The sequence below is a fragment of the Lytechinus variegatus genome, chromosome 12 (assembly GCF_018143015.1).
Source record: "Lytechinus variegatus isolate NC3 chromosome 12, Lvar_3.0, whole genome shotgun sequence".
In the NCBI taxonomy this organism is placed as follows: domain Eukaryota; kingdom Metazoa; phylum Echinodermata; class Echinoidea; order Temnopleuroida; family Toxopneustidae; genus Lytechinus; species Lytechinus variegatus.
In genome coordinates this window covers 8,804,488-8,827,174 of record NC_054751.1, presented here as the reverse complement: position 1 = coordinate 8,827,174, position 22,687 = coordinate 8,804,488, and the positions used below count along the sequence as shown (strand labels likewise).

The 22,687-nt window shown below is 36.6% G+C and overlaps 2 protein-coding genes across 2 annotated transcripts; both read left to right on the top strand.

Moving 5' to 3' along the window:
* Nucleotides 1-193: 193 nt before the first annotated feature.
* On the top strand, nucleotides 194-5,439 carry LOC121425449 (aqualysin-1-like). The gene is made up of 9 exons (XM_041621506.1): nucleotides 194-299; nucleotides 770-880; nucleotides 1,393-1,533; nucleotides 2,008-2,137; nucleotides 2,618-2,727; nucleotides 3,442-3,583; nucleotides 4,022-4,206; nucleotides 4,619-4,790; nucleotides 5,231-5,439. Exons 2-9 carry the CDS (start codon nucleotides 773-775, stop codon nucleotides 5,368-5,370), a joined length of 1,128 nt encoding a protein of 375 aa, XP_041477440.1. The 5' UTR covers nucleotides 194-299; nucleotides 770-772; the 3' UTR covers nucleotides 5,371-5,439.
* An 8,077-nt stretch (nucleotides 5,440-13,516) lies between these two features.
* LOC121425654 lies at nucleotides 13,517-20,754 on the top strand. The gene is made up of 6 exons (XM_041621797.1): nucleotides 13,517-13,918; nucleotides 16,648-17,085; nucleotides 17,583-17,739; nucleotides 18,800-18,921; nucleotides 19,228-19,416; nucleotides 19,970-20,754. The coding sequence occupies exons 1-6, from the start codon at nucleotides 13,594-13,596 to the stop codon at nucleotides 20,158-20,160; spliced, it is 1,422 nt and encodes a 473-aa protein (XP_041477731.1). The 5' UTR covers nucleotides 13,517-13,593; the 3' UTR covers nucleotides 20,161-20,754.
* Nucleotides 20,755-22,687: the final 1,933 nt, after the last annotated feature.

Here is a 22,687-nt window from a genome sequence, read left to right as displayed (position 1 = left end):
CAGATTAAAAAGAAACTTATAATAAGTGTTACTAATGATTTTTTTTGCTAGCTTCTCATTCATGTGAAGAGCTGGGTCTATCAATTAATATTTCACGTGCAATTGCGTAAGGAAGACACCACCTAATACCATAATCATCTTATTGATATCTGTATGTTCTTATGATAATCCTTTGATGACGTACACACAGCTTTCCCGATAAGACACCATTGATCCGGGGCATCTATATAAGACGATGGCAGTACCTGGATCTAACATTGGTTCCAGTTTCCAAACAAGAGTACCATTAGACAACGACAGTGAGTTTATTCTCTTCGTTTGCTCTATATTGAAGGCTTTTTGAGGGCTTTTCAATTTCACGTCACTTCTAAGCAGACAATAGTTTGATATTTTGCAGAAAAGAACCGATTAGATCGAAGTTCATAAGAATATGAATAGGCCAACGCTCAAAGAAACGAGAGAACCAGCCTGTTTTGTTATTTTTGGATGATTGTCAATCATTGTCCGAAAACTAATAGGAAAACTTCCAGGAAGGGAACCGTTTAATCAGCGATGCTCAATATCAACTCGTTGTAAAATATAATTTATTTTCTGAAGATTTATAGCCTTTAATTTTCACAGGAAGAGTATAATTCATTTCAACAATCAAGGTTTAATGCAAAACTATGTTTAATGTGAAAATTCTTTGTCGGCATGATTTATTTTCATTTTCCACTTTCAATTAGTGCAGTAAATTCGAGATATTTTTTTTCAATGTTTCTTCCATCAGACCATGCGTGGATTGATTGTATTTACCGCCCTTTTGGCTGTTGCCTATGGCATCGCTCCTCTTCAGCGTGCTAAGGAGAGCATCAAGGACAAGTACCTTGTCATGATCGACGTAAGTTTGCATTTTCATTCTTATATTTTCTGTTGATGTTTCTAAATGTCTTCTAAAGATTTCAAACATCCCATAAGAGCATAAATATTTATTTAAAAAAAGAATGATACATTTTTTAATGTCGTCTCTAATATTGTATGCTGGAGAAAATTAACAAAATTACGCCACATTTTCACAAAATAAAACAATGTTATTTCAAATTCAATTTTGCTTAAATACAGTGCTTTATTAATTCATTAAATTTCAAATGAAATGTCCAAATGATATTTGATGACACCCTATGAAAATCCACAGTCGTGTCGTCAATATCTTGTATACCAAATTTGAAGAACTTTGTTAGAACCTTCAATTGGCGTAGATTGGAGCATCAAATCTATTCATGGGGGTGTATTATATCACCCCCCCCCCCTCATTATTTCAACAAGAGGCCTATTGTGACTAAAGCAAAGATGTGAATGATGTATGTACACTTTAACATACTTCATTTTAAATGTATGCGAATACTATATTAGGACAACGTCGACGTGAGTGAGTTCGGTGCCCGTCTTTCTTCAGCTTTCTCAACCCGCCGTTTCAGGCTCGCCAAGATCCTCAAGACTTTCAAGAACATGAAGACCCTTTCCCTTGAGCTCAGCGAGGATGCCGTCGAGTTCGTAAGTATTATCTTAAACTTAAAAATCAACAATGCAATGTCCCTCACCAAATTAAGTTATTATGGTTCAGTCTTGGCTTGCAACATCGCTGTCAAAATTGCATTATCAGGGTACAATTTTAGTCACATTTGAATTTGATCATTGAGTCACTTCTTCTCTTGACCAACAGGAATAACCTGTCAGTGGTTTGTTCATTTTGAAATCGAATAAGCCTAACTTGTCCATACATTTCGCTTCGCCAAATATCTGAACCATTAACACAAAGTTAAACTCGCCATTCCAATGGATGGTACTTCATCTGTTCCGCATAATGTCCCTCTCACGTTTTGACCTCCAAAGAGGCAAATACTAAGGAACAACCAATGTCTAGATGAAGAATTATTGCCCAATGCAATTCTAAAACCCAAATGATTGATAAAACTCTTTTAGAATGTTTAGACCTTAACCCCTCCGAATCTTTGTATGGTGTTACAGCTCCGCAGGTTCGATGGAGTCGTACACGTTGAGGAGGATGGTGTCGTCCGTACTCAGGCCGTCGCTTCATGGGGTCTTGACCGTATTGACCAGAGGAATCTTCCTCTCGATGGCTCCTTCAACCCAATGAGTAAGATTCAGACAAAATAAAAAATACGATTAGTTTACTATTGTTATTATATTTTTTGTAACAGCTTCATTTGACCATTTTGATCTGTTTTGAGGATATCAGTGAAGAGGTGAGGTGGACGTTTGGGTCAAGATAACAAAGAGCGCTAATAAAAGATTACTTTTCAAACATACGGATCGAAATATGGATGCATACGATTTGATAAGCTTGGAGCTTCATTATTCCCAATTCCCCAATTTCAAAATATAATCATTATTCCTAAATTCCCCAAATATAAATATATATAAAATAATGTACAGATCTTCCCCCGAATATAAAATTTCATTACTGAGATGAGAAGACTTACCTATTAAGCCAGGGTTGCATTCATGCTCCATTGGCGGCAATACTTTTGAAAATGATAAGTGAGACAGACATTGATGCAAAATTTCAAGAGATATATAATCAAGTTGACAAATGATCGCCTCGATTCATTTACAGACTCTGGTGCTGGTGTTAATGTGTACGTGATCGATACCGGCGTATGGCCCACTCACAACGACTTCGGAGGCCGTGCTGTCGCTGCTTACGATGCCATCGGCAACAACAACGTAAGTTCATTTCCATGATGCAGTAATAGTGTTCCTATTCCATGACGCACTTGAAGCGTTTATCATGCAATTTAAAGGAGGAGCCGTGGTGTAGTGGCTCTGACTCTCGCCTTTAAACAGAGGGTCGTGTGTTCGAATTCCACCGCGGACTGGCGTCCTTTGGCTAGGCGTTAATCCACATTTTGCCACTCTCGACCCAGGTGCTAAATGGTTATCTGGTAGGATGTGAAAGTCATTGTAGCTTGTCCAGTACTGTGTGCACCTCGCTTGCGACTGACTGGAATACTCCCCAGGGAGTGGAGGATGTGCACACGTTGTGTGCGGGAATGACTGATTGAATCCAATGACCGGGGTGATAATATATCTGCAAAGCGCTTATAGACACATCGTTCCGATGTAAACGCTTTATAAAAGCGGATTATTATTATATTATTATCAAAGGAGATATTTCCCATTGTGGCATTTTTCACAGGATCCCCTGAAAGAATGGTTTTCAATTTCTTAAACTAGAGCTATGGTTGGCAATAAATACCAAAGTACCTAAATGGCACCATGACAAAATCGCTCATCGGCCCAAGTGGCCGAAGCGAATCCTGTATCGTGGGTTTTCGTCATTTCTGTTCTGGAAGTATTAGATAAGCAGGAATATGGTTTGTCAATAAGATCACAGTATCAGACAGTATCAAAACTTTTGTTCTCCCCCCAATCTTATAGGGAGTTGACTGCAACGGTCACGGTACCCACTGTGCAGGAACCGTTGCTGGAACCGACTACGGAGTCGCCAAGAGTTCCAACATCTACGGAATCCGTGTTCTCGGATGTCTTGGATCTGGATCAAACTCTGGAGTCATCGACGGTAATTCTATTCCTACGTCATTATTACGTCATATAAATGTTGGGGTGTTAAATTATTACAATGAACCATTGAACCATTGAACTTGTTTAGGGTAAACCCCTTTCATATCTAGATATCAGCAATAATTATGAAAATAAAAGCTGAATACAGATTTGGTTGTCGACTGAATTATCTTTATAAATGGTCTTGAAATTCTAACCGAAATGGCATATTCCGAAGACGAAAATTTATTGCTCATTTCTGATGAGCAAGTCTCTTCATGCATTTTTTTTAGCAATGTCTTCACCTAATTAACCTATTTAAAATATAAAAAAAATGCATTATTGATGTAGTTTTTGAGCTATACCTTGCACATCAGCCTGACCAATTTTGTAAGTCGACCGAACGCCTGACATTAGTTTTATTTAACCTTTTGCATGTTTCAAATTGTCGTTGCAGGTATGGATTGGGTTGTCTCTAACGGTCGTCGCCCAGGAGTTGTCTCCATGTCTCTTGGAGGTGGTGCCTCAACCACCACCGATGCTGCTGTCAGGCGCATGTACGATGCTGGCTTCACTGTCTCCGTCGCCGCTGGTAACAGCGATGAGGATGCTTGCGGATCCTCCCCAGCCAGGTCTGGATATGTAAGTACTTAACCATGTTCAAAGATCATTGAAGAAAGGATTCTTTGTTCCATGTTTAGCATGCTTTCATTCAGTCTTTTTGGAGGATATCCTAGCTGTTTCATCTCGTTATTATCCAGGGTTAGAAATTGCTTCGTATAATTATGTTTTTGTCAATTTAAAAAAAATGTCACCCCTTAGAGTTTTAGCCTGTAAAGAATAAAAGAGCCAGAAGAACTATGATCCGATGCTTTCCCTTTCAAGCTACCTGTGTATATTAAATAAAAAAAATTATTCGAATTGTATACTGATCATCTCCAGCATATCTATAGCTGCCAGACAGTTTATTAAATGCTAGCTTCAACGTAACCATTACGGAATAGCGAATGACGCAGTTTCTTTCAAGTAAATGTCTCACTGTTTTCAACTCTAGGCCGTGACCGTCGGTGCCACCGATGATACTGATGCCCGTGCCTACTTCTCCAACTATGGCTCCTGCCTGAACATCTTTGCCCCTGGAGTTGACATCACCTCTGCCTGGAAGGGATCTGACAGTGCTGTCAGCACCATCAGCGGTACCTCCATGGCCTGCCCACACGTCTCAGGTAAGTCGACTGTCTACTCTAAATGCATTAACAATCTATAATGTAGAGGACGAAGAAGCTCTTGTGTGTGGGGACCCTGAGATACCAAAATATTCTGAAATAGCACCACGGCAAATCAGTCATCATGGCCATTGAATAACAAAAACTCCAGCCCCATCATATTCCATTTTTGTGTTTTGAGGGGTGTTTTTAATTGCATACACTGATATGATTGAGAGGAAAATTACCGAAAAAGAAAAACTGAATTATGGGAAAGAAGAGAAGAAGTTTTAATATTTCGACCTCACATCAACCCAGAGCATTTTATCTCGAAATTATATTGCTTGAACAATTTACTTCTTAAAGATTACTTTCTTTGGGATTTCTTTTCAATGAATATCCATTGCATAATACGATCACATCACTCACCTCAATTATTTTTTGGTTATTTTTTTTCCCAGGAGTTGCTGCTCTTGTCCTTGCCGCCAGCCCAAGCATGTCACCATCGTCCGTCTACAGTTCAATCCTCAACAGCGCCACCAGCGGTAAGGTTAGCAACAGGGGATGGCTCTCACCAAACCTTCTTCTCTACACCAACTAAACTACATGCACGGCTGACACGAAGTTTAGATTATGATTGAAGTAATTATTGCAAAGTATTATGACAGAATAGTTTAATAAAAAAAATGAATATAAATATGAATAAAAATCGCTTATAAGTTTGCTCTTTTCTTTTTGATTGTGGCACACAAAGTCAGATATTATGATAAATTAGAATTTCACTTGGTGTGTGAGTGTGGGGTATTATTCTTCAATGTGTGTGCGATGATATAAGAAGAGAGGGGGAGAGAGAGCAAATGATAGGAGAGAGTGATGGGAAGGAGCGTGAGAGAGAGAGAAAAGGAAAGGAGAGAGGGGGGCATGCAGAGAGAGATGGAAAGAGAGTGAAAGGTGGAGAGAAAAAGACAGACTAGGGAGGGGGCGGAAATATGGGAGAGGAGGGGGAGTATACACATAGAAAACGCTGCATACAACCTTTGATATCTACAATGAGAAATGATCAGTTTCTTATTCATACATCTTAAACAAAATATTTAAAAATGTAAGCAGCAATGCTCAATATCTAGCATTTAGTGATTTAAATCACAGATTTAACAACCATGTTCAACTTTTTAAAAAGTTCAGCATGGTTATTAAACGTCTAGTCCATCCCAGAAAAATCAAACTAGCATAACGCTTAAAATGTCATCAAAATCGGATGTTAAATAAAAAATGTTATAAGATTTTAAAGTTTCGCTTTTTCACAAAACAATTATGCCCAACTCAGTGACATGCAAATGAGACAGACGATGATGTCCCTCACTCACTATTTCTTTTGTTTTTGTATTGTTACAGATTTGACAATAAGGACCAACATGACTAAATAATAATACTAATAATAATATAGGGTATTTATATTGCGCACATATCCACATTGTTAGGTACTCAAAGCGCTCCTATATTACCCGGCTAAGCTAGGCGTTCATAGCGCACACAGCTTTTAAAGGAATTACTTCCTACCGGTACCCATTTACCTCACCTGGGTTGAGTGCAGCACATTGTGGATCAGTTTCTTGCTGAAGGAAATTACGCCATGGCTGGGATTCGACCCTCTGTTTCAAAATAGTATTAAACAATGGTAATTCCACATGTCCCGGGAGGAATTTATCGTTGTTTCACTTGACATTGAGGAGAAAATTAGAATATTTCATATAATAAAATACAAACCAAATAGTGAGTGGATTATATCATCAGTCTCCTCATTCGCATACCGACCGGAATGTGCATAAATAACTGTTTTGTGAAAATAAGTGAAACTCTAAAATGCCATAACTTTCTTATTTTACATCCGATTTTGATGAAATGTTAAGTGTTATGCTTGTTGGATTTTTCTCCTTTTATTCAAATCAACTATTTGTTGGGTTGGACTTGTCCTTTAAAATTTTTCAACATCTGCACAATACTCAGTTGTGACATGTCCCTGCAATCCAAGCTATATATATACCGTAGGGTGTTTTTTTAATGAGTTTATTACTGATGCAGAATTAAGTTTGAGGTTCGAGCCCTGAATGGTCACGTTCATTTCATTTCATTTATTGCACCTTCATGTGTAAAAAAAACATGGCAACGTTAAAGATTGGTCTAGGAAGTAATTTATCATTATCTGACAGATACACGTCTGTAAAAACAAAAACAAACAAACAACAAGACACACCCACACAAATGATGGTGTTTTCCTTCAGTCTTTTTCTATTCAATACCCCTACCAAGAATTCAGTTTTCAAAAAGATGAAATATTTAGAATATTTAGAAGTACTGCCCGGATTCTGGGTAAATATTTTAGACTTATATTGAAGTCGCTGACATCCTGATCTAGAATATCAAGACTTTTATTTCAAATTCATCTTCAATATAACATTACAATCAAATTGTTAAAAATTGGGAGATTTCCACATCTGACTGTTATTTGAACTCGTACTTGCATATTAAAAATAACCCAACTCCATATGCTACACAAAATCTAAATCAGAAATGATTTATTCACATATTGTTTTGACCTTAATTCATAGGGGGAAATCCGATCGCCGTGGATCTGGAATCCAATCTCGTTAGGTTGGTTATAGATCCTAGTGGAATTAAAAGATTTTCGAAATAAATCCTATAATAACCATAAATCCTCCTAATTCAAACCAAACTTTAGGGGAAAGTCTTAATCTAAGAGGATTTGAACGGTAAATCCATGGGGATTTTTTTTTAATATAAATCTCTCTCGTAAGTGCACGCGAGGATCCGCGGGATGGACACACGGCTAGAAGGGTTTGTTGCAGAATACATGACTCGGGACATAACTATAGTTCATGGAGTTGTTGATGTTTTTCTTTAATATTTTAATTTTGTTGCTTGTCAACATTTTGTTTGGGGGCAAGGGTGTACGGTTTGGGAATGAGAACGTAAATTCACTTCCGTTTTCTTGACTGGTTCTTCAAAATAAATCCTATATGATTTAACATTCCGTTTGTTTTGTTGTGTTTTGTTTTTGCGTATATCAGGAAAAAAAATGTCATGGTTGGACGACGTACTCTTAACGCTATCATATCTCTACTACTACTACTACTACTACTACTACTACTACTACTACTACTACTACTACTACTACTACTACTACTACTACTACTACTACTACTACTACTACTACTACTACTACTACTACTACTACTACTACTACTACTACTACTACTATACTACTTCTACTGCTGCTACTACTACTACTACTACTACTACTACTACTACTACTACTATACTACTTCTACTACTGCTGCTGCTGCCGTGCTGCTGCTGCTACTACTACTACTACTACTACTACTACTACTACTACTACTACTACTACTACTACTACTACTACTACTACTACTACTAGTAGTAGTTGTAGTAGTAGTAGTAGTAGTAGTAGTAGTAGTAGTAGTAGTAGTAGTAGTAGTAGTAGTAGTAGTAGTAGTAGTAGTAGTAGTAGTAGTAGTAGTAGTAGTAGTAGTAGTAGTAGAAGTAATTCTACAATCATTGCTATTGCTACTTCTACTGCTGCTACTACTACATGTACATTAATCTGGTCCTAAATGTTTTAAAGCAGTGTGCATAAGATTTGCCCTTAAAAATACTACTGCCCTTGTAACTCAGAGAGAAGGCAATTGCCATAGTTATTTAGTTAACCTTTTTTAAGTCCCAAATATTTTGATTTTCTTCTAAATTTGATGCTAAGGATCTTGACCATATCATAATTACTACTTCCAATGACTAAATATTTTCCGAGATGAACTGAACCAGGTATTTACTTTGTTGGAGGAAAAAATAAATTACACTACTTCTACTACTGCTGCTACTACTACTATACTACTACACTATAGTAATAATGATGATAATAATTATGATAATAATAATAATATCAATAATAGGATAATGTTGATGATAATGTAACTGATAATGATTGTAGTCGTACTATACTGAATGATGACATGTATATAAATTTTAACAACAACCGGAGGAAAATATAAATGACTTAATTATGATCATAAAATTTTACCGCCAATTATAGAGGTCCGAGATTAATGTAACCTAAGTGGGATAGCCGGGGGGGTAGGGATGGGGCCCTTGCTTGTCACATAAAAACGGCAACATTTTGTATCCTTTGGAAGAGTAAGGACCCCCCTTGCTGTATATATTTTTCTTGTCAGGTAATTATCTGGGCCCCCTTAATTCATAAAAGCATTCGTCAATCATAGCCATGGATCAAGCATGAGTTATGAATAGCCTTTAACCGAGGCCTCTTTGCTTGTTCTGCTGCAACATTTTATTAAAGAACAAGATTGACCAGAAAATATCTAAAGGGGAAGTCCAGCTCAATAAATAGTCAATTCGAATAAAAAGAAAAGTAAAATAAGCTATAAACACTGAACTTTTGTCAAAGTCAGATGTAAAAGACGAACATTTTGATATTTTGAAGTTTCGGTATATATTTCGCAAAAGAGAATAGTCGATCGGTACGTATAGACAAATTAGGAGATTGTTAATGCCATGCACTGATCCTTTCTTTTGTATTTAGTTTAATTCGTTTTCTCGATCATTATAGTGCAGGACATTAAAAAAATTTCCTCCCTGAACATGATTATAGAAATTTTGATGAGATTTGCAGCATTTAATTTAATTGGGGCTTTGGCTGTTTATTTGCTTTTCTCATTTTATTCATCTCTTTGTTTGGGTGGACATCCCCTATTAGATAGAACAACTTGCGGTAATAGCCATTCCACGATCTATACCAATTGCACATTTTAACACAACGCTTATTTTGGGTAAGATCTTAATATCCACGAGGCGTGAATATCCATATTATAATGGTAGGTGTATTTAAGCTCAATCAACATTAACAACAATATCTACAATTGTACTGGTGAGGGGGGGGGGGGGGGGGGTTGGGCGGGGGCCACGATCAAGAAAAAGAGGAGAAAGTGAAAGGTAAATGGTGAAATACGATATATCACTTTCTAAATATATCAAGATAAAGATGTTTATTTAAGCACGATTTTGAAGAAAAAATACTCGCAGGCTTCGCTCGCAGGTTTTTTATTTGTTGCCCCATATGCATAGGCGGCGGAAGCAGGGGGGGGGGACGTGTCCCCCCTAAATTTTTTTGGGATAACCTTTTTTTTTGCTTGTCAATTTTTTCCAGCGTCCCCCCTAAAGTCACGTGGACCCCCCTGAAACGTATGTTGCCCCCCCCCTAAAATTTAGGTTGATGACCTTTTTTTTTTTTTTTGCTTGCTTGTCAAAAAATTTTGGTGGCGCTTGTTCAATTTTTTACCTGTGTCCATCCCAAAAATTCAGGTGGACACCCCTTAAATTTTTTGGCTTCCGCCGCCAATGCCCATATGTACAATGTCCGACCCCCTCTCATTACGCCACTGAACAGCAGCAAGATGCAGTCCCTGCATGATGAAATGATAGTCTCTGTAAGGCTGCCCCCGATCAATCGTTCTCAAAAGCCTGTTTTATACTCGAAATCGATAAATAATAAAAGGGTCCTCGGCTGGAGGCTAGCTCGATAGAGGTTGGTGAATACACTCTTGCGATATGGATAATAAGATTAATTTAATCCAACTTCAAATCCCATTCAACCGCTGACGGAGGGAGTTTAATCTAAACAGATTTACTTCGAGTCATCTATATATTGAGAGTGCACCGAAAACATGACACAAACACTCCTGGTATACTATACTTGTATATTATATACAGGGCAAAACAACTGATTTTTATTGCCTATATTTTCTTTATTTTCCTTCCTTTTAACTGAAAGTCTAAAGTCATTCCTGGGCTGTGGTTTTATATTGAATTGTGATTGTTGTATTATTATAATTTTTTTTTAAATGTGATTACTGCCTTATTAATTAATGTGTACAATACTATCATTATCATTATTAGTTAATTATTATCATTATAATCATCATCATCATCATTACATTAATATCATTATTATTATATCATTATTATTATTATTACTATTATTAATATTATTATTATCATTATTATTATTATACATGCGATTTTTTTTAGCCATCTTGCAAGTTTCGGATTGTAAATTGATCTTATAATAATAATAAGGTTAATGAAAAAAGGTCGGTTATTACGTTAAAAACAACTCATCAGCCATATCATATGAATCCTTTGAGTAAAAAGCCTGTAAAAAGATAATTCCTTTGAGAATGATATAAATCTCTTTATGTTTATTTTAATATTTGATATACAGTATTGAAACGCAGTATATCAGTGATGCTTCCAGCGACACGACATAATGTAGTTTGTGTGTTTTGTGTTTTGTCAGACGTGTATCAATCAGAATGTAGTTTGTGTGTTTTGTCAGACGTGTATCAATTGAGGCCATCGTCAACATCAAGCAGGTCGCTCATGACGACGGTCTCCTGCGTTCTGAAATTTAGTTAAATAATATTTTTCATATACTTTTTTTATATTCAGAAAGAGATTGTAAATGATACGTGTGTCTAAAATGTACATATATGTAAAATCTATGTAATAATTGATTATTTTGTATTATGTTGAACATGTGGAACGCAGAAATAAATTTCAAGCAAACAAGCAAAGCAAACAAGAAATGATTATTTACGTTTTGGACCGACCTTTAACGTCACCATCCGAAAGACGTGACCAGGGCTCGAACCTCGAACCTCTGCATCAATTTGTAACTTCCCCACAGCTTGGATTACAGGCGCACGCCACAACGCCCAGTTTAGATTCCCCCGCTTGTAATATCCAGTAAATACTCGCGAACACGAACGGTTAATCACTGTTAATCAATTTTAGACGAAATGGCAATCAGACTTATTTGATATCAGACGAAATTGTAAATAGATTAAATGAATATTAGACGAATTGCAATGAGAGAAAATTGAAATATCATTAGACCGACAGGTGATAAGACGATCTACGCCAAATAAAATGTAGGCTTATTCTGACGATAGGTTCAATTCAATTCAATTCAATTTCAATTTATTTCAATTTCAACAGAACAAAGCAAAGTGGTCGAAATAATGACAATGAACTTATATTGAGGCATGTACAATATATCATATTCGTTTATTAAAACAGAGTATTATATATAAACAAAATTTCATAAACATTTATGAAATAAAGTTCTGAGAAAATGGAGGGTTTTGATAAGAGCAGAATAATTGTGAAGGTTTGAAGAAAATATTTCAGAGAATATAAACGGAGTTATGATTTTTTTTTTAAATTCTGACCTTGTAACCTCCCAAACGCGAGCATCTAATCGATATGCCATGTGGTATTAATTCACCAATGTGCCATTAAAAAAATGGAAGTCATTTTATTTTTACGGGGGTGCATAATCAGACACACGATTTCTCGCCACTTCTATGATAAAGTTCATATCAAGTTCAAGTAAAATTTATTTAAAAAACACATAATAAGTATAAATCAATGAACAGATACATCTATATGAAAGGTTTTCTAGGACCCCTAAAAAGCAGATATTGTGAGTGGGGCCCTATAAATTGAGATGTAAACAATGAAGGAGCATGGTATAAGCAAAAGATATAAATTACAGATATGTAACCCCACCACCCCCCCCCAAAAAAAAAACAGAGATATGCCAAAACAAAGCATGCAAAACACACACACGCACATGCAAAAATGTTTTTATTAATTAGTGTCCCATTACATTATTGGAATATACGAAAATGATATAGGAATGATATAGTATATGGAGGAGCTTGCTCCCTTATATGACGTCACAAATTGAATACTTTAAAAAGTGTTCTCTGATGGATTTCTTCAAACCATAACAAATATTTTTCTCTTGTTTTCAAAACAAACTTTACGTCAGGGTGAGCTTCCCGGGGAGCTCCCCTTTTATAGCAACTAGATGCTTATACCGCATTATCTATTTTCATCTCAAAATAGATTGTTTCTTTCTTTAACAAATGAATTTATAGGCGAAAATACTCTGCGATTATTTCAACGTTATTCATAACACACATTTGATATCTAGGCTATATCTATGAGAGTGTAGGCCTACAGGGGGGGGGCACATTAGTTGGTAGGTTCGTTCTCCCCAGTGGCGTACCTAGGATTTTCCACAGGGGGGAGGGGCAAAACCGTCCGCCAAAAAAGTTGACAAGCAACAAAAAGGTCTTCAAGCTCGTCAGGGGGGGGGGCAATAAAGGTATTCATGCCGGGATGCATGCTCGTCAGGGAGGGCAGGGATACGTCATGTGCATGGGTTGTCAGAAGGGTAGACTGCCCCCCCCCCCGTAGGTACGCTAGTGGTTCTCCCTTTAAATGGTGAAATGGTTAGAGAAAGTGGGCGGATCCAATTGACAATTTACCGCTGTTGGGGAGGGAGCCGTTAGAGATCGAGAATAACATTGTTGGGGATTTCCCCTTTTCACACGTGCGTCTAGCTAAAATTGTTTAAGTCGTTATTATTATTTTTTTAACTCCTCTAAAAAAATACATATTTTTTTTTCGTTTAATATATCCTGTTCTTCTGAAAACTGAAGATTATAGTATTTTGATTATAGTCATTCTTTTACGTATTTATTTATTTCCAGTAGCTCAGGGCAGAATAGCACTGATTCAACGAAAAATAATCGGATAATCTGGAGCCAATTTTGGCCAACTCCTGAATGCATGCATTTGCGCAGGTACCAGTATTAATGAACTCGAATATGATACGGTGTACATTTACTTTATTTGCAAAATGGAACGAAGTGGTGTATTTGTCTTCGGTTTCAATGGTTTTGGTCAACTTTTGCGAGGCAATGGCAAGAGGATCTTGATGGTGCCAGTGGAATTGGAATGTGATATTTCTCGCTTGAAACGGAAGTTGACCGACTGCAACGTTCAAGAAGAGGAGCGGGCGAGTAACCGTCGCACACGGGAGAAGTCCCCGTCAGCGATGCGTGGAGAAGCTGATGACTCTTGTAAGGGAGCTAGAGCAAGTCGAATTAACACGAGGTCTTTCAACAACTTTGATAAAGATAGCGTAGTAATGCATTGGAATGCAACACTGTTTTCTTCTTCAGGTAGACCTTTATTAAATCCTATATTTTCCATTTGCCTCTCTTTACTTCATTGTAATTGTATTGTGACTGAGTCTGAGTGATAGTGAGTGAAAAAGTTTGTTTGCAATTACATTACAATACATGCTAGTGGAGCAGTGAATAATAAAAGCTAAATAATGTGATTATGTTAGCAACTTAGTGTTGAGTCCTTGAGGTTGACAGTTGTAATGTTTTTAAAGACAGTCTTTATTGTCTTCTAATATCTATTTAATAATAGGCAGGGGACTATCTATTTAATAATATAGGCAGGGTACTATTCATTTTTTACAATCAATTATTGTGTTATATCTAGACTTTAAGAAGGCTTTTGATGCAGTACCTCATGAAAGACTTTTATTGAAGCTGAAAGCGTATGGAATTGAGAACCCTCTTCTTGCCTGGATTAGTGCCTTCCTGAAAGGCAGAAAGCAAAGAGTGGCTATAAATGGAGTGACATCATCTTGGACAGATGTCAAGAGTGGCATACCGCAAGGGAGTATCCTCGGGCCCATCCTATTTGTCATTTTTATTAATGACTTGCCCAGTGACATAAACTCCAGAATCTTACTCTTTGCGGATGACATAAAGATGTACTGGGGCCCGTTGCAGAAAGAGTTGCAATCGATCGCAACTCTAAAAATCATGCGCAACTTGATTTTCAACCAATCAACAGCGCGCATTTGGGACTTGCGTTTGATTTTTTGACTTGCGTTTAAACGCAACTCTTTCTGCAACAGGCCCCAGAGCAGTAGGGAATGATGGAGAATCCATGGCCTAACAGGCAGACCTATCCAAACTTACCATGTGGGCTGAAAAATGGCAACTTCCTTTCAACCAGAATAAGTGTACAGTTCTTCACCTCGGGAGAAATAACAAGAAAGATAAATATCACATGAATGGAGATGAAGTTGCCTCATCCACCAGAGAAAAGGACCTGGGAGTATTGATTGACTCAGAACTCAAATTTCATGAGCATGTATCAATGGAAGTAAACAAAGCTTATAAGCTCCTTGGTATTATCAGATGGACTTTCTCTCAACTGGACACAAGGACCCTACCGATTATGTTTAAGACATTGGTTAGGCCACACCTAGACTAGAGTATGGCAACATCTTGTGGAACACGCGATGGAAAGAAGATTCAGATAAAATTGAGAAAGTCCAGAAAAGAGCAACTAAGATGGTGCAGGAGATAAAAGAACTCCCCTACACAAATAGATTAAAAGTATTGAACTTACACTCCCTGTACTATAGAAGAAGGAGAGGAGATGTCATCATGGTATTTAAAATTCTGAAAGGAATAGTCAAGATGGACTCGAGTCACTTTTTGTTGCCATCGACAAGTGCTCATCTTCGAGGTCATACAGCAAAGATATTGTAACAGTAAATTTTGCTGGGTCTATCTATTTTAGTCTTTACTCTTACATTTGGCTTTCCATACTTTATTGTTTACATTCAACTTGTTTATTTCCATTCCAACTCATCTCATCCTTCTTTCCATCCTCTCAATCCACATACATTGTCATGATTTCATCTTTCATTCCATCTCCACAATACATCTCACATAGCAACACAGGTTCATTGCATTTCATTCATTCATTCAGTTTCACCTCAGTCATGCTTCCTGGTTTTCCATTAGCTTTCCACTCCACATGGTCTTATTGTTTAATTCTCATTAGGATTCAGTTTAACTCATGATCACCCTTCTCTATTCTCTGATTGGTTCTTATTTTTATATAGGGTTAGTTCATTTTATAGTTCATACCATTTTCCTTATATTTGATTGGTTGATTTCTATGATTATCTAATGTGGGTACATTGGCAGAAGATAAGATTGGAAAGTAAAGTCAGTGCTGATCTGGACTTCATCTTGTCAACTTCTAATTTATTTTGTGTTCACCCTATCTTCAGTTTAATAATTTTAGTTTAATTAAAGGAGAGCTTAGTTTGATTGAGTACAGGAGAGCATAGGAGACTGAGTTTGGAAGTGTACAAACGGTCATGTTACAATATTTTAAGAGCGATCTAGACTCGACATACGCAAATGCGTTTTTAGTAACAGGGTAGTGAATGACTAGAATAGCCTCCCCCAAGAAGTTATTGATTCAGGCTCCATCAATGTATTTAAGGCAAGACACGATAAGTTCTGGTGGTCTGAGCGTTTCAATCTTCTATGATCAAAATTGTCTCTACCCTCCACGTGTGCAAGTTTTTGTAGTATAATAAAACATCGCATGGAGATGAAGGACTATAATTTCAGACGAAGAGATCAAGGTCAACAGGATTACCTCACCTCGTATCATGATAATGATGATGAAAAGCAATAATACACAATTTGCAATCATTGATTTTTGCTGTTTTACTTTTTTTTTCATTTTACCTGTTCCTGAATTGTAGCTTCCTGCTATTAATATAAAAATACACAGTAGACCAGTGCCAGCCGCACAGAAACGTTGTTAGCCTAAACAGAGCACTAACAGTAAGCCCAGCCATATTTTTCTGATTATAAAGTCAAAACATTTTTTTCAATCGGTAAGTAATACCAGTTGTAACAGAGCCTCTGTTAGCGCATTGATACATGTAGGTGCTAACAACGTTTCTGTGCGGGCAGTACAAGTGATTTGTTTCTACTCATAGCGTTTTAAAAAAAAAACTTGCCCACTTTGTAAATATTTGAAGTGCCTATTCTGAGTTTTTTTCTTCACTTTAAAGGTTTCTTGATTGGTTGCCTAAATGGAGAGATGGGAAAGTTCATTGATCTTTCAGAGGATCTTCATGGCATTGCCTCATCCTCACCCAGAAAATTCTGTCTCCATGGAGACAACATCTACGTCATAGATGACTCTGGAGATTGCTATGTGAGAGAAATTTCAGCCAATCCTGCAGCAGGGACGACCAAGGTGAAATTGATGTGTTCTGGGTCTACTGTGATTCCACAAGGCAGAGGGCAACAAGTGAGAGTAGAACAGGAGAATAAGAGTGATGATGCAAACAATCGGGTCCCAGACTTTCAAAGAGAGGAGTCTATCCCAACTTGTGCGGATGGATGTTCCCGAGACGTGGATGAAACTCTTTCAAGTTCCAAGGCCAAAGAACAGTGTGGCTTTAGGAATCTTTCAACAGGGGACTCGCATGTCCTTGCAACATTTGGTAGGTATGGCAACTGTCCTGCCTTTCAGGGGTTATTGGCACTGTTGTGGAAAGGGGCATTGGTTAACTTCAGTCTATAAGAATCCACAGATATTTGACATGGCCTTGTTGGGAGATTACTATTTAGTCTATGAGAATCAAGATAATTTTTTATGGCATCATTGGGAGATTATTATCTTTTTTTGTTATCATCATCAGACATCTTCATCATTATCATCACCTTCATCATCATCAATATCACATGATCATTGTCATCATTATTCAACTGCAACTCAATATGCATTTTAAAACCTCTCTTTTCACACTATTTGCTTTTAAAAACTTGTTAAATGAAATTCTGATATTTTAGGAACCACGACAATTTGTTGTATGCATATCATATGACCTTGAAGAAAAATGATCAATCCTGGGCCCCTTCTCTCAAAATGGAACTCGGTGTGCATTCAGAGTTTCTAATTTTAAATGTGTTTTTGATTTTTTTTTTCCATTTGAAATAGGTCCAGAACACCAACCTGGAAGAGTTATAAAACATGATAGAGCATATATCTTCCATCCCTTCACACAGCCTTTTGATGTCCAGGAGATCGCATGTGGAAAGGAGCATGCTTTACTCCTTACTTCTCAAGGTCTGACATATTCCTACGGAACAGGAAGGTTGGTACATGTATTCAAACTTTTGCTGCCAAAGACATACTTGTTGTTAGAGATATATTTGATAGTACTCTGAATAACCATTCACATTCTTAATAAAAACTCAAAATTTTGTATCATGGACCAATCTGGTTCAGTGATTGCACTATACGTACCCCCTTTTTAGTTGATTAAGACACTGTTCTCATTACAAACCTAAAACCTAGTTTACTGGAAACTGGTTCATGAAACCAGTTTGAAAGATTGCTTTGCTAGCATTACCTTTTGATCACCGTAAGTGGTTTTCAAAACCACTTCACAGAAAGTGATATTGTTGCTATGGGTACACTCTCGGTTTCACGCTTAATTTGAAACCGCAGCATAGGCATTCTCCGCACAATATGTGTGAAGATCGCTCCCCGAAGAACGGTTGTGTCCTCAGTTTTAGAAGGCAAAATGATCTTGAAAACTTCATTGCGAGGTGGTTTTCTAAACCGGTTTGGAAGATCATTGCTTCCACAAGACCACTTTGACCGTTCTCATTACACATTAAACTAGTTTCCAGTAAACTAATTTTAGAACGGTCATGAGATTAGGGTCTAAATATCAAACTCTCATAAAACCCACCACTGTAAAAGCTAAAATCTACAAGTGCAATTTCAATCTCCAATTTTCTCACATAGTTCCAACTCCCATTGAAGTTCTTAGGGACATAGACACATACTATGAACTTTCACTTGACTCTCTTTCATCTGGTGCATATAATTGTTCAAAGAACAGCAAATTCTCAGTTTAATTAGGTACATTCATGTGTGTTAATTTTTATGTGATATATTGTAAGGTCAGCAATTATAAGGTTAATCTTCCTTTCTGGCTGATACTGGTCAGCCAAGGAACTTTCATTTTAATATATTGTAGTATTGTACATGTATTCTTTTAATTGAATTGAGTAAATGCTTCCCCCTCCCTCACCTCAAAAAGTGATAAATTATAAATAAAAATTTGAATAAAATTCATATAAAAAATGACAGGGATATAAATAATTTGAATGAATGATTTCTTTTTTCTTTTTTTTCTTTTGAAGCCGAGGTCAGCTTGGACATGGGGACATAGGAAAGGAAGATGTTCCTAAATTAATTGAAGCCATTGCTTGTGTTCCCATGGTTACTGTTAGAGCAGGAGGATGGCATTCAACTTCCATCAGTGGTAAATATGCAAATCCTAATTAAGTCAGAATTATCTCCCCGATTAGGCCTGTGAATGACTTTTCTATAACATGGTATGGCATGCAAAAAGTCACAAACACAATTTAAAGTAAGTGCATCATCATGACAGTTCAGACAAGACCAGATAGGAAGCGAGTTTGAATTATAAATTTCCAAACACACTAACTGTCAAGTGCAGCTTGTATATTTGTGCTCGACTGTGAAACATTGTTTTTTCTACAATTTTCAATTAATCATGGTGAAGAACTTCCTTGAAATGTACATTTAATTTTCTTGTTAAATCCAGCAATTGGAGATCTGTATATCTGGGGGTGGAACGAGTCTGGACAGCTTGGCTTGACACAAGAGGGCAGCAGTCATGATGTGATGCCAGATAAGGTTTCCTTTCAGATGGTTCCTGCCATACTCGACCTCCCAGGAGGGGTCAATGTACTAAAGGTCAGCTGTGGGTCAAGACACACTGCAGCAGTTACCTGTAAGTGAATTATAGTTGGCACACATAAATCAATTTGTCTTTTGCTAATTTGCTAAATTGAAGCGAATGATGACGTTTGATAACAAATTCAGTTTAAATGCTCTGCTGTTAAATTTACAATTAAGAATGTGGAGTTTCAGAACACACGATGTCCATAAAAATGGCAATTTAAAAATTATATGTACCAGTATTTGATGCAGAGATTGTTTTGCGTGCACTAAAATTTTAGCTTCTAGTTTGCAATTAACCAATAACTTATTGTTTCCCAATCATATTTTTGAGTAGTTGTGTTTTCAATAGACATGTTTACTATTAAAGTAATTCAAATTTCAGCTTGTTTTTTTTCCTTGGAATCTAGTAACAATAGATTCCTTTCTCCTGTTAGTAACAAATAAATTATTATACTGGGAAGTTGGAATCAAGTTTGCATACATTAGATGGTGCTATGCTTGAATTCCTCAAGCAAGCATCCAGGCCCAAAAATAAAAACCTTTAAAAAGTATGTATTTTTTAAAATATGGTAATAAACAAGTCTATTGTTCTTATATTACAGTTGATAAAAGACTCTACACTTGGGGATGGGGAAAGTATGGACAACTTGGTCATGGCGATGTGAGGTCACTAGACACTCCTAAGATGGTTGATTTCTTTCTTCAGAATAGACTAGATGTTTTAGATCTGACCTGTGGTGATTGGAGTACTGCTGTATGTACAAGATCATCCCCAGCGCAGATGCCTAGATGACACATAGATCCTTGAGGAATTACAGTAGGGACTAGCTCCTCCAATTCGCCAAGATCTGCTAAAAACAGACTTAATTAAGTGATGTTTGGAGGACACTTATTCTCTTGATGGTCATCAGCCAGCAAATGGGGTCCTCTGTCTAAACAGGGCTTCTTAGGCTCAGTCCAACTACCTGATAAGATTCTGCATGACCACCATATACAAAAGCATCCAATCTTGAAGGCATTTCATCAACATTTGACAATTTCACTTGGTTTTGATTGGCTCCGAAATATAGGTGTCTGTTACACTGTTAGATAATGGCAACTTATCATAGATAACAACTTTCATGAAACATCCCCCTAAAGTGTACCAGAGTGCAGTCATCTGCGAATCAATAATTGGTAGTAGGATAACATGGGGAAATGGGTTACATCGCAACATGTCCTAGAATATTGTAAGGCAGTCTTTACTGAAAATCTTGTCCACACCACCAAGAAGCCAACTATGATTCAAAAGAAGATTGTGTTATTTGAAGACCCAAACGAGTGACACCCCGTCATTTTATGGAATGTGTATCCTCTTGTTATGTTTTCAGTTCAGGAATTATTAGAAGGATTATCAGTATGATACCGAAATAACCTCTAGCTCTAAGAGGTTGTTTTAGTTGCTGAATTAGTAGTATGCTCTGAAAAAAATGTGCAATATTTGTGGTGTAAAGTAGTATGTTGGTCGCCCATATCAAAATTAATTGAAATGAACTAAATTGGCCAATCATGTACATTGCATTGCAGTCTCGGTTTCTCTCCCCTTCCTATTTGAGGCCTCCCATCAATTTCTATCTCCAAGTATAAGATGACAATCTCCCACATTTCAGGTTATGATGTAATTTTACAATTTCATGTTTCAACATTTTTATTAGAAGAGAAAGTTTTTAAAGTATAATTTTTGATTGAGAACAATACTATGTTAATCATTATGCTTATTTTTATGTAATGTTAGAAAATGATCATTCTGGTATATACTTTTGTTATTGAAATATGTAAATCAATTCAAATCAAATATACTTGTATCATTAAAAAATGGGAATTCAAATTGTTTGTGTTTGAGCAGCAGTGATATTGCAAATCAAAACTTATACAAAAATAACTGTTATATTTCTAATTTATTTCTGTCCTTATTGGAAAAAAAAATTAAGATGAACTTTCATTTTGAGAAATGCTTGATTAAAAAGAATACAATTATTTAAAAATGTTTGTGTGCAAAGTGTAAATTCATGTGCATTAAAACATGATTATATAGTCTGTTTTCTGTTTAGAAATTCTGTAATGACCACCTGTTTCACAGTGAAAATAAGTCCATGTCATATTCTCCAAGCAATGTAGTCCAAGCAATGCAGTCCATTGGACACATTCATGCATATATTTTTTTCTATGGAACTTTAAATTCAAACATACTGTAAGTCAGGTAGAACAACTCATCCAAGGAATTGAGGTATCTCGTCATCCTCACAGGATCACAAAATCGATCTCTATCCCCTTTGATAAAATTGCAATCAATTTCAGATTTCATTAGATATTAAATTTCAGTTCAGATATCTCTTCCAAAGATGGCAAAAATATTTATGTTGGGACCATGAACTCTTTACCTGTTTGAAAAGCATAACAGTGCCTTCATGAAGCCTTCAAATGAAGAGATTAATTCTTTTTAACTCGTTAAATTTTGAAAGTATATAAAAAAATCTCATGAAGGAATCTTAAGTATCTAGTTATGTGCAAAATTTGCCCATAACAATTACACCCCCCCCCCTTCTTCTAGAGCTCTCTTTATTTTGTATTATTCACTATGGTATTGGAGCACAGCCTACAAAAGGCCAATGGCCTCTGCTAGCTTACCCATATTCTTTGTATTTATATTTATATGTTGTATATTGATTGCAGGGGCAGATCCAGGATTTTTCAAAGGGGGGGGGGCACATTTTTCTGAGGAAAAATTTGACAAAAAAGTCTTCACATTCAAGGGGGTGGGGCACATTTCTGTTTTAATGGCATTTTCACTTTACAAAATTGAGGGGGGGGGGGGCAGTGGCCGGCTGTGTCCTCCTGGATCCACCAGTGATTGTTTTGATATGTTTGTATGAGAACTGGAAATAAATGAAACGAATGAAATTAAATTTAAGGGGGGGGGGTATATTTATTCCCGTTGATCAGTCTTATTTTGGGTCAGATTATGCTCTCAGAATATACATAGGCCTACCATATAAATCTTAGTTGGTCGTCAGAATAATGGATTTAACAAAAATTATATCCTGGAATTTTCTGCCTATTCCATGCTTTAGAACAGTTTTATAACAAACCCCAAAATGTGCAGGTATTTCATTTTTATCTGGTATCCTTTTATAATATATTATGTAATGATTGAAATTGATCAAATCAATCTATCCAATAAAACACATTTCTGCTTCATATCCTTAGCACGCCTGTTTTAGCCAGGGCATAAGTATTCAAATCCATGATTAATGTGAATATTGACATGCGTTTTTTTTTGG

Excerpts from the sequence above, each read along its gene's own strand:
- LOC121425449 (XM_041621506.1), top strand. The coding sequence starts at position 773 with ATGCGTGGATTGATTGTATTTACCGCCCTTTTGGCTGTTGCCTATGGC. Across the intron at positions 2,138-2,617 it reads TGGCTCCTTCAACCCAATGA|ACTCTGGTGCTGGTGTTAAT; the intron begins GTAAGATTCAGA and ends ATTCATTTACAG. Across the intron at positions 4,207-4,618 it reads CCCCAGCCAGGTCTGGATAT|GCCGTGACCGTCGGTGCCAC; the intron begins GTAAGTACTTAA and ends TTTCAACTCTAG.
- LOC121425654 (XM_041621797.1), top strand. The coding sequence starts at position 13,594 with ATGGAACGAAGTGGTGTATTTGTCTTCGGTTTCAATGGTTTTGGTCAA. Across the intron at positions 13,919-16,647 it reads AACACTGTTTTCTTCTTCAG|GTTTCTTGATTGGTTGCCTA; the intron begins GTAGACCTTTAT and ends TTCACTTTAAAG. Across the intron at positions 18,922-19,227 it reads GCATTCAACTTCCATCAGTG|CAATTGGAGATCTGTATATC; the intron begins GTAAATATGCAA and ends TGTTAAATCCAG.